Source organism: Ciona intestinalis, chromosome 12, assembly GCF_000224145.3.
Source record: "Ciona intestinalis chromosome 12, KH, whole genome shotgun sequence".
Lineage (NCBI taxonomy): Eukaryota > Metazoa > Chordata > Ascidiacea > Phlebobranchia > Cionidae > Ciona > Ciona intestinalis.
The window spans coordinates 2,391,794-2,404,280 of NC_020177.2; the positions used below are offsets into that span (position 1 = coordinate 2,391,794).

General features: G+C 37.3%; 1 protein-coding gene across 3 annotated transcripts in view; it reads right to left on the minus strand.

Moving 5' to 3' along the window:
* LOC100177561 (cadherin-7) overlaps window positions 1–1,387 on the minus strand; it is a 10,473-nt gene extending 9,086 nt beyond the window's left edge. For all 3 annotated transcript variants that reach the window (XM_026837208.1, XM_026837209.1, XM_026837210.1), the window contains exons 1-2: window positions 808–1,387; window positions 388–540 (exon numbers count right to left, since the gene is read on the minus strand). In XM_026837208.1, the coding sequence (XP_026693009.1) occupies window positions 388–540; window positions 808–1,305 (651 nt within the window). In that variant the 5' untranslated portion in view covers window positions 1,306–1,387. The remainder of the gene's footprint in view (window positions 1–387; window positions 541–807) is intronic.
* Between the last annotated feature and the right edge of the window lie 11,100 nt (window positions 1,388–12,487).

Below are 12,487 nucleotides of genomic sequence, written 5' to 3' on the forward strand. Positions count from 1 at the left end.
AAGACTGACTGCGTTAGATACTGCGTCGTTAAATGGGTAATTTGCTACAGAAACTACTTGACCTGGTTCTTCGCCTGTAAACTAGAATACACACAAGACACCAGCGCTTCCCAAACTTTTTTGCTCGCGACCTTTTTAGTCGTCTAATTTTTTTTTAAACCTTCACGTATCACGTTTAATAGTAGAATATATGAGGTTCTCTTTGTAAAATCGGTATAGTCTCGGCGACCTATGAAATTCGTTACTCCAGTTTGGGAAACTATAATTTACACTATTGGCTATTTTACACGGCCGATATGTTAAAATATTTGAAGACGTATAGTCGTATACTAATACACTAGGCATACTGTATATTCATTTGACATTTATGCACAAAATTTGACTTACGTTAAGTTTGTATGAACTTTGCATCTCTCTATCCAGCTTTTGTTTGACGAATAAACGTCCAGTCAATGGTTCAATTTGAAACAAGGAATCAGCACCACGGCCCGATATGCTGTACACCACTGTACCAGTGAAGTTATCGTATGAAGACCGGATCTGTAATTGAAATATGTATATATAACATGATATAATTTTCATTTATCTCTTTGAATACAGTAACAAAGATCAAATGATTGAAACAGCGAGAATAGGGAATTAGCAGCAAAACGGCAGCAGTTCAAAACACGCTACAGGTAAAAACTACTTGAGGAAAAAGTTATTTTATAAAAAGCGTAACTGCTAAAGCTTTTGAACATTCTTATGTTGCCTATGTTCTTTAGTAGGTACATACTAAATCGACACAAAATACATATAGACTCCCACCTTTGCGATTAGTTGGTCTGGATCCCTATTTTCTTTGACCGAATATGAATTAAACACCCAGCGCCTTTGTCGGCTTCGACCGTGTGACGTCGCGTCTTGATTTGTGACGTCATGTGAGTATGACATCAGTTTTCCAAAAAGTCCACGGTGTTCTACTATGCCTTCAGTCTTCGTGGATCTCAACATTGGCGTTTCAGATCTAAGCTTTAATTTCAGCAGTTTGTATTCACCATTTTCGCCGCTGTTGTATTTCAACAGAACATTTTGACTCTGAACGGCGTTTCCGGGTACTCTCAGCTTGATTTCGTATCCATAAGTCGCTACTGTAATCTTTAGCATAACTCCATCTTCGATCTCAAAAAAGTCCAAATTTCTGAAGACCTTTGGCAGTCTTAGTATTACATCTCCAGTTTGTGCAGCTTGTGGTACATGTACAGGTATCGTAGTTATTGCATTTCCAAGAGTTGCAAGCATCAGCAGCAAAGCGATCGTCTCCATGTTGTACTTTATGTTTTCGCAGTTTTAGTTTCACACTCTTATACACAACTGGTAATTAACTTTTACTTCCCTGCAAAGTGACAAGATGAAAGCTCCAGCGGTGTTAGCTTTAATGTAAGCAACGAACATCGTGTTTAGAACGCGTGGCGTCCATGATCAAATACAAGAAAAAGGAAAAAAGGCTCTACAATATGTTTGCTCATTGAACCAGTCGCACGCCTGAAGTTCAGCTTATTATTACGCCGTAAAACCCTATGTGACGTTTTTTGTTTCCTGTCAACTGAAATTTCAAAACTCAGCACCACGCAAGATTTTTGTTTTGTTAGACTTTCCAAAACAAATTGGATTTTCAATTAATATTTGCAGCGCGCGTGTCAAAATATCGCTCGTACAACAAGTTTTCTATACTAGTTCACTGATCCAGCAATGTACGGATGTTCTATATTTAGTTATACCTGTAATCCATACACTTTCTGTATCTGGTTATTTTGAATACATTTCCCTTTTTTTTATTATTTCTTAAAATAATATAAACTGTTTAAAACTGCGTTATATCCTCGAGCGCGACTTGTAATTTGTTTCCAGTACTTCGAGATGCGAAAGTATCAAAAAAAGCATTTTCGAATAGTTTAAGAAACATTATCGCCGTTTAAACAGCCCTGCTAGTCACCCGTGACCGTCACGTGACGCAGGACAATGAACTTCGTTCTAGAATTGCAGATCGATTTGAAGCTTGCGTCTCGTAGTCGCCACGATTAACCGTGGCAGTGCATTGTCTTTTCTTTCATTGATTACTGAACAAATGAAATGGCGACACATCGGGATGCAATAATGCAAGCTATTGTCGATATGGACTTAATCCGAGATCGGGAACTGCGTGGCCGGACGCGGGATATTAGCGTTTGAATTCAGGCCGCTTCACAATATTAACACCGGCCTAATAAAGCGCAGATTGTACACGTCTTGATTAGTATGTAACATTGATCTTTTATCTGTATCATCAGAACGTTTAGTCACATTTTAACTCGATTGGGAGGATTTCAAAATGGAAATTACCCTTTGATCGCAAAACTAACTCAAATTCTAGACGGTTTTATTAAAATTGGTTTTGATAAAAGCTTTTTACGGCTATATCGCTATGATGTAACTCCAGTTTGTCCCTGGACACCAGGTCACAAAACAAACTCCGGAATTCAAGCTCCCGTTGACTCTAACCTAATTCCAGACCAGGATATACGATCTCGCCGAGGGATTTCTCACGTTCAAAGTCGACGCCATATTCACACCTACCCGTGCTGAGGAAAGGATTAGCGGCAATGCAAACACCCCGAACCGTTGTGGACATTAAATACCTACGTCCGGGGCAGACAGTTTAAGGTCACGTGGTGAGAAAATTACTCAACCGGAAACGCAGCTTGACAACAATCAAACAATTATGACGTCAGAACTGCAGTCATTTTAAATCTGAGTTGAAGTCATTTAGCAAAACATGACGTCACTAGTTATTTTAATGACGTCATCTTTTTGCATATTGGTAACTCAGCAATAAAAGTGCAACTATACTGCAAGTGCATTTTATTTCACTCACTTGACAATTCTATTTTATATAGTGACCGTATGATATTACACAGCAGTTACTTCGCATTTGACTTATTAGTTCCACTAGGCATAAACCATGGCCTACTAAAGATATATCTTTACTAGGCATAAACCATGGCCTACTAAAGATACTAGGCATAAACCATGGCCTACTAAAGATATATCTTTAGTAGGCCATGGCATAAACGTATGTGTTCTTACATACAATTTTACGACAGTACAGAAACTCGTAACAAGCACGAATACGAAAATCTTCAATAACTACCGCTATTATTTTTCGACTTCTCGAAATTAAAAACGTTAATTTTAATCCAACGTTTCAACTGTCATTTGACAAGACTATACCAGAGTTACAAAGTAACGTTTTGTATGCGAAGAAACCAAACATTTCACAATATTACTTATAGCATGGACACCATGATATACAGTAGGGCAGGGGAAGACGGGACCCCTTTTAGTTCTATTTCCTCATTCCATTTAGTAGTAAATAAAGAATGTTTAAATAATTACGAAACTATATCCTCACGACTCCAACAGACCGTTGTTAATTGTTTAAAACACGATCAGGATACTTGGGTATTATGTGCTAAAGGTGTTCCATCTTCCCCACCCTACTATACAACTATTCTGAGGCACATACTGGACTACACATAGAGTATACTACTTTACATAAAACGCCTTACGTTATCTGTTCGCTTTCAAACCCCAATCCCACTACCATCTTGACACAGATAGCTAGAATCACAAATCTTCTTCAAACGTAAGATTACAACAGATCAGAGCGACTTTTATAATACACCGACGTCTGCTACACAAATACACAAGTACTGCCGCAGTGTGATAAGAAAACATTTCAAATTTTGACAAAAAAAACGACGCCATCAGCTTGAAACAACTAAAACTCAACCTTGAAAAATAGACAACACCGAAAAGCCGACAACTGGACCAAATGCTATTTTAAACTCTACAGAACTGAGTAATCCATGTTCCTTACTATGCGACTTCCCTTTGCGACTAAAAACTGATTTTCTGAATCTGTACATTATACGCCCACCCATAAACAACACATTTTGCCTCCCGAACGTGATTTCAAAGACCATTACGTAATTTGCATCACTGAAAACATCGAGATTAAATCGCTTCTGTCGCTGCAACATTACCGATCGTCTACCTTACAATAGTTGTAACCCTTTACCCCTTTGCCCTTTTCAGCGCGCCCCCATTTAAGGTGATCCATCTTACACCCGAGAACCCCACATTCGACTGCTGTCGAGCAAGCGCAGAATTTATTATGACGTCACACTGAGCGGCGTTCCAAAAGCGACGACCAACAATCACTAAATGGCGTGGGGTGGATTAAGGGATTTCGGTTCCCATCCGCTCACAACGATTGAGACAAGACACTCCTAAAACCTAAACCATTACTTTACCATTCCAATACGAAACCAATAACAGAGAACAAAATTACTAAACCACTGCAACAACACTTCATTAGCGTCATTTACCAACTAATGCTTATAAATGCCACAGAAACTTAATAGTAACGACACGACAAAAGGTTTTTACTTGTATCCCATAACAAAAACTCTACGATTTTCGCATTTTTTTGCCACAAAAATTGCCGTTATTTTAAAGATTTTTTTGTCTAATAGTTTTAAGTTTCACGTACTACAAATATGACGTAGCTTCCGGTCGTCATCAGTTCCGCTCGAGTGGTTCCGTTAATGGCCCACATCGCTACAGCGATCATCCATCAATCTGTCGTTCGTCGTTTGTAGTAAACTCGTATCACGTGACTAGGGGTCGCAAAACGTGGGAACTTAAATTTTCGCTGGACAATATATGGTAGGGCGGGGTAAGATATTCCATTTTATCGTCCGAATTTGGTAGTAAACAAAAATTAGTTACATATGTATATAACCGCGGCCACAGGATTTTAAAATACCGTTGTTAGTTGTTAAAAACAATCAGAAAACATAAGATATAGGTGCTAACGATATCTCATCTTACCCCACTCTTATATTTCGTATTTTGTGTTTTAAGTTTTGAAACGTTCTATTTCTGTACCCTAATAACATAACACATATATTTGATGAACTTAAACAAAACTAACAAGCAAAAATTATCTAGACGAATACGCGCCTTCTATAACTTAAAACTGTATAGCCTTTCCATATTTAGGCAATATGTTTAACCATAGGTTCAACTACGATTATTTCTTGAACATTCTAAATAATAGGAGAAAATGTAAACGAAACCTAAGAATATAAAGCTGACGTATAACTCCGGTTGTCATGACTTCAATTTTTTTTTTCATAACTCCCTAGTTAGCCATTTATCTTGTCCATCTGTCAACTTTTCAAAACTATCTAGCCTCGATCTAAATGTGACTGATAAAAAGCTTTGTCGAAAAAACTGAGGTGGCCAAATTAGGGCTTAGATGTAGCTCCTACTACTGACTCCCTGCAGCTATCGTAGCTTACTCATCATCGTTATCTGGGAGAGCTTTTTCGCAACATAAACTTCAGAGGGAACATATTTTTAATATTCAATCTCTGTCTGGATAAATGGGAGAAAAATAACAACGGTCTAAGTCTAGAGACTTCCCACTGGGCAGAACGCTTAATTTCTATCAATCTTAGATATTGAAAAACACCAGTGTCCCACTTTTGGTGGGTTTGGACTCCGAAACGAAGCTCGTAAGATGGATATAAACGTTCGGGAATACTCGAACCGTCCCCGCGGCCACCTCGCTTGACAATATCCAGACGTAGATAGCGTTAATGGAGGCGCGTTTTGAGTGCCGCGCTCTCTGACTCACAAAACCCTTGCACCAACAGGGATTAACTGCAACAACACGAAGTGGTCTTCAACTAATCCCAGCACTCGAAAAGTCGCCGCGCGTCAGCGGGAACTGCGCTCTCGAATTCCGGCCGAGCCCGTGACTCAGGCCCGATGTGTACGCAGTTAATCCCCGTAGTAGAACGTGTCTAGATTCGTAGCATCTCGACATTTTCTCCCCCTGATGAACCGATGACAAACACAAATGCCATAAACATCAATTAGAGTCAAGTCAACTTAACAAGTTATTTTTCGAAACTTGGGAAACCGTAAGGTACCGCAAAACGTCAAAACGGCGACTGGGCGTGGCAGAAACTTGTCAGCACCTACTGGCAATTTCATTCGAAAATCTCAGGCGCCATTTTTAAGTCACATGGAAAACTGGAAGTCAAAATTCTAAATTAAAAACCGTACTATTGGGCTTTAGTTTACGCTCACTGTGGTATGTTTTTAAACTGATGGTTTTTGACGCTATGCTCGCTGCCGAGCTCCGCGCTAAACACTAGTATACACTACAACTTACTCAGCAAATACAGTATCTCAAACTAAATAAAAAGTGTACACAAAACTTGCTATAAACAAACTTCTCCGCGTATGCAGAGCAAAACTTAAAATAGCAACAAAATTTGCAACTGTTCGAAAATTTAAGGAAATAAATTCAAAATATCCAGCTGGAAAAAACAAAGAAACTAGACCTTCAATCGGCGACTTGGTGTCTCGTCGTTAAATCGCGTCGTTCTGCAACAAACGTTTCAAACTGTGACGTCACAATAGACGGCAAGCTTGACCTTAATCGCGATGCCAAAGACAGTGGAATCGCATCGAAACCGCGGGAGAGAAGCCTGGGAGAGAAGCAGTGTGACGTCACAATTACTGAATGGTACTGTACTAAAACTTTGATTTTTTTTCTTAATGTGTAGTACTGTCGGGGAAGACGAGACACCTTTAGCAAATAATATCCCAAATATCCTGATCGTGTTTTAAATAATGAACATCGGTCTATTGGAGTCGTGAGGATACGATATTATAATTCTTTGAATGATCTTTGTTTACTACCAAAAGAGACGAAAAAAAAAATAGAAAGAAAGGCTGTCCCATCTTCCCCCATCGTGCTATATCTGCACTACAACATATGTAATTCGTATTTTTCGTACAGTTATAGCGTGAATGTTAAAAATATTTACTAGGTTGGAGTAAAATAGAACATTCTTTATTCCCTTTTATCGTATCATTTGGTAGTAAACAAACACTACTTAGAAAATGATATAATCGTATTCTCACTCTAAAAGACCGTTGTTAAAAGTTGAAAATACGATTAGGAAATATGGGATATTATGTGCGAACAGTATCCACCCTACACCGCAGTACCATATGCGCCATATGATATATCTATTTGGAAATATAGGAAAACTACTAATTTGTTTAAAAACGTAGAATCTAAAATTTAACATTTTATTTCCATCCAATTTTTAAATCTGCAAAAATCAAACCGAGCTCTGTTTTGAAGCACAATTGTTATTGTTACGTCACATTGCTTCTTTGTTACCTCACACGGCGGGTCAGTGACGTCACAAGGTCGAGATTTGGGACAATTTTCGCCATTAAGCCGCGGAAAATCGAGCCACGACAAATTAGTACAACCGGTAACTGGAAACCACATCGTTTACATGAGAGATTATGGCAGTCAGGACAAATAAACAAATCTAATTTCCCGGTTGCAGACGGTTAGGCGACAATGGCGTGTATGTATTATAGTAGGGTGGGGAAAAACGGGACACATTTAGCACCTAATATCTAAATATCCTAATCGTTTTTTAAACAATTAACAACGGTCCATTGAAGTCGTGAGGATACGGTTTTATAAATCTTTGAATGTTCTTTGTTTACTACCAAATGGGACGAGAAAACAGAATGAAAATGTTTCCCATCTTTTCCCACTAACTGTGTATTATATTGTAGTATTAAAGTAGGATACGCAATGACTTGATTCGGCAATTTTTCGCAGAAAAATTTCTACAAATATATTCTAAATAAACCTATTTCTAAAAAATATTAAAATAGAGTCACTTCGTGTTTTTTAAAATCGATATAAAAAGATTAAATTCACATTCAACTCTTATTATATGCAGATGTAACTCGAACCATTACAACTTGTAATTCAATTTGATTTTGTTGCAATGACGTTTATTTAAACATAATACGACAGTACAATGGTATTATTAAATTATATGTCAATTTTTACTGATTACTCTTGTCAGTTTTTAGGTTGTTTATTTGGTTCTATCATTATTTTGTTACTCGCGCGATTTGTAAAATCTTATTGTGACGTCATAGTACCGCAGATTTCCCGCTTTGTTACGTAATAATGCAAAATGTGCTTGGAGGAACGAATGACTTCTATGTGGGGGACCTGCGTAAAACTGTTCCAAAAACGTTATAAATTAAATCAATGTGTCCGTAAACCCAAAGTAAACAATACCGTACATTTCCAGTTAAATAAATTTGTTAAAGAAAACCTTGAGACAAAACGACAATGATTGTATAGTAGGGTTGAGTAAAATGGGACATGGTTTCATTCGTTTTTCTCGTTTAATTTGGTAGTAAACAAAGTTTATGTACAGAATTATGTAACCGTATCCACACGACTCTTAAAAGGCGTTGTGAACTGTTGAAAACACGATCACAAAATTTGGGATTTGTGGGCTAACGGTATATCCCATCTCACCCCACAGTACTACACTTAGAATAAATACAGTATATTAAAATAGCAGTACTTATTAATCTTTATAAACCAAACCCTCTTATTTTATTCGACTTTTTTGGAGAAAGTATTTCGGCGACTTCCAAAATACATTTAAAAATCTAGAAATCCGAACTTTTTTAAAAAACGCCTACGACATGAGAATTTTAGCCTTTAGATTAAATGGAAAATCGAATTGCGAAACCCTGCTGTGGGAAGAGTTCATAAATACCCCGCTGTGTGGAGCCAGTGCTATTCTGTCTGGAACGAAGCTGTACCGCGTCACTGCGGGGAGTTAGGAGAATGGCACAGCGCGGTAATAGGCGCGAAGAAGTCAATTGTAAGATTTTAAAATCAGTCTTTAATGTGAAGATTTCACTATAAGATACGTCATACCTCAAATTAAATACACGACTAAATGACAAGAAATAAATAAACTAGTTTAATGCCAAAAGTTCACAGTTACTATAGTGACCTATAATTAGGTATACATAATATATACATAAAACCATACATAATAGGAAGGGACGATGGCACACATTTAGCACTATTTAAATATCTTGACCGTTTTTTTTAACAAATAACAACGGTCTATGGGAGACGTGAGAAACCAATTTATAAATCTTTGAATATTCTTTAGGGTTAATACTAAATGACACGAGAAAATGGGATAAAAAGTGTTCCAGATTCCCCCACCCTATACTGTATAGTATTTTTTTCGATTAGGTTATTTCAGAATTTAGTTTTATCTTTTCGTTTTGATCAGGCTGGTGCCGAAAAGTTTAAATCCAGAAACTGGCGTTATCTCGTCATCAAAGCACTATTGTGACGCGAACCATCGATTACTTGGCAGCTATATAAACATGGCGTCGAATTTATTAAAAAGTGAGAATTTCTCCGAAATTTATGATCCAAACACTCAAAAAATACGAACTCTTTTGAGGGTTCACAACTAACCGCTTTTACAGCTTTGATTGTTTAAATTACAATAAAAAGCGCAGAGTTAAGCATGTACAATACACATACACAGACCTACGATGCTCTCCCGTATAATATTCATTAAGATCCCGGGCCTATCTTATCCCATGGGAGCCGTGACTTCAATCAATTGCCTAAGTGGGATTTGAATGCCACAGTATCTCGGGTATCGACTAGACACTTATAACAGGAAAGCAACATTAAAGGCGAAGCTGTGTTTTGGCGCATTAATGGCCAAAAATAACCTCGAATATAGTACTGTGGGGTAAAATGGGACACCTTTAGCACACAATATCCTGATCGTGTTTAAAACAACTAACAACGGTCTATGGGAGTTGTCAAGATACAATTTTATAATTCTTTGAATGTTCTTTGGTTACTACCAAAAGGGACGAGAAAATAAAATAATAATGGTGTCCCATATTCCCCCACAATATTATACAATTATAAACATACAATACGACCTGCCAGAGCTGAAAAGCTACATTGTACAAAGTGTGCCTATTGGTTCTCCTACAAAGTAAATATTAAATATACACTGAAATCTCTGTAAAACGTCCGATTGTTTTAAATAGCATTACTAAACCGGTTGACTTTGCCCATTCAAATTAACGCATTTAAATTTACATGACACGAGAGACCCACCTCAGCTTTATTGCTATTTTATCCTAAACATTCTTACTTTCGTATAGGAAATACACGTGTAAGCTGTCATGCATAGAATACACTAGCTATAAGAACGATTCGACTTTATATCCACTGGTCAACAGAAGACTACACGCAATGTTTAAGACAGGCATAATGCTAGTATTCCAACTCCCTAGGCGTCCTCACGAAGACCTCGTTCTTTCACAACAGAATCTTATACGTTATTATTGCTACACCAAGAATTGCATGCGTTGAGCAAGTTCTTCCCAAAATCGATGCTGGCAGGTGTAATAACACAGGTTCCGTCGCCAAACTGCCGGTCATCGATCTCTTTCTATGATATTCGCCCACAATCGATGCGTTACAGCAATTAATGGCGTAGCATAGTAGAGCATGTTTCCGCTTACAAGTCAGTTTCAAGGTTTAAAATTGAACTAATAGACAATAAAAACGGAAAATGTTTTAGGGCTCTGAGGGTTTGGTATTAAGAGCATCTGGTCACGCTCTAGCGCGTGTGGTGACGTCACGTTTAAGCTATTTCATATTTCTACATATTGTATGGTAGGGTAGGAAGAGATAGGACACATTTAGCACATAATATCTAAATATCCTGATCGTGTTTTGAACAATTAACAACGGTCTATGGGAGTCGTGAGGATATGGTTTTATAATTCTTTGAATGTTTTTTGTTTGCTACCAAATGGGACGAGAAAATAGAATAAACAGGTACCTCACCCCCCACCTTACTATATAATGGGATACGTTTTTAATATTTTCTCGTCCCATTTGGTGGTAAACAAAGGATATTTACACGATTATATACCCATCGCGACGTTAAAAAAGCGTTGTTAACAGTTTTTAAAAAAATCAACAAATATAGGATTTAGGTTCGAACAGTATTCCATCCTACCTTACAGTACTAAATAAAAGTTATATGCGACAACATTAATGCAAAAATACAGAGAAAATGACATGTTGCGCCATATTTAAAGCACGTGGCTTCTCGCCTGTTGTTTTTAAGTTTTGGAATTCGAAGGCTTTATTAGTAAAAATAGTAACAAAATTAGTATTTTTTAGCGCCATTATTTTTTGAAGGAACTTCCGTATAATAATTTCACTAATAATCATTCGGACCGTGTTAAAAGCTTGAAGTCTAAAATTACCTTTGTAAAAACAATAATCAAACTTACAGTTTATTTTCGCCACCACCAAATCGAATTTTGCTTCTTCCCAATACTCGAAGATTGTACTATAATAACAAAGAATTTTTTTGCTAAAACTAACTTTGCCCGCTGTTTTATAGGAACTTGTAGTTTATTTTCGCGACTGCCGAACCAAATTTCGCTTCTTTCCAAGTATTGGAAGATTGTACTATAATATCAAAAATCATTTTACTAAAACTAACTTTGCCCGCTGTTTTATAGAATAGTTTTTTTAGGTATAGCTAGTTATGCCTGTTTGTAAAAGCTCAAATTTGCCGATTTTACAAGACACATTTCGCATTTGTTAAACTCTGTCGTTTGCAGTGAAGAAGCGTTATTATGACGACACGAACACTCATTAGTGCACGCGCGCGAGTGGGAAAAAAGTAAAAGGATAAGCGGCACTCGTAATAAAGAAACAATTATTTGTCTCTCTTCGCGGCACCTCGGAAATACAAGGAGGAAATAAATAGCGCGTTTTTCTTTTGATATGTTACTGCATTAAATCTATATAATATAGTAGTGTGGTGCAAGATGGGACTTTTTAGCACTTTTATCCCGTATTTTCTAATTTTAACAATTACCAACGCCATTTTAAGGTAGTAAGGGTGCGGTTAAATAATTCTTTGAATGTTCTTTGTTTGCCACTAAATGACTGCACCGCAGCACAACTAGTTTATTATGAAGGTATTTTTAAATAAAGAATGACCGAACGAATGTATAATAAAACGTATAGTAGGATGGGGAAAGATGGGATATCTTTTCGTTTCATTTCCCGTCCCATTTGGTAGTAAACGAAGCACTTCCAAAGAATTACAAAACTGTATCATCACGACTGCCATAGATCGTTGTTAATTTTTCAAAACACGATCAGGGTATTTAAATAGTATGTGATATATGTGTCCCGTCTCCCCCACCCTACTATATATCTTTACGTGGCGGGGCAACGAAGGTGGTTATAACACTGGTGTATTGATATTACAAACATGTTGCTCCTATATTATTTGTTTTATTTGGGCAAGGAAACAGTAGCCAAAGTTTTAACTTACGAGCGTCACATTGCTGTACAATTAACAGAGTTGTATACCGAGTATCAGACTCGCCTTGCGCCTTTACGTTAATGGAGTAAAACATATAGCAATGAAACCGCACACGTCGGTGTAGGCCGACGTTC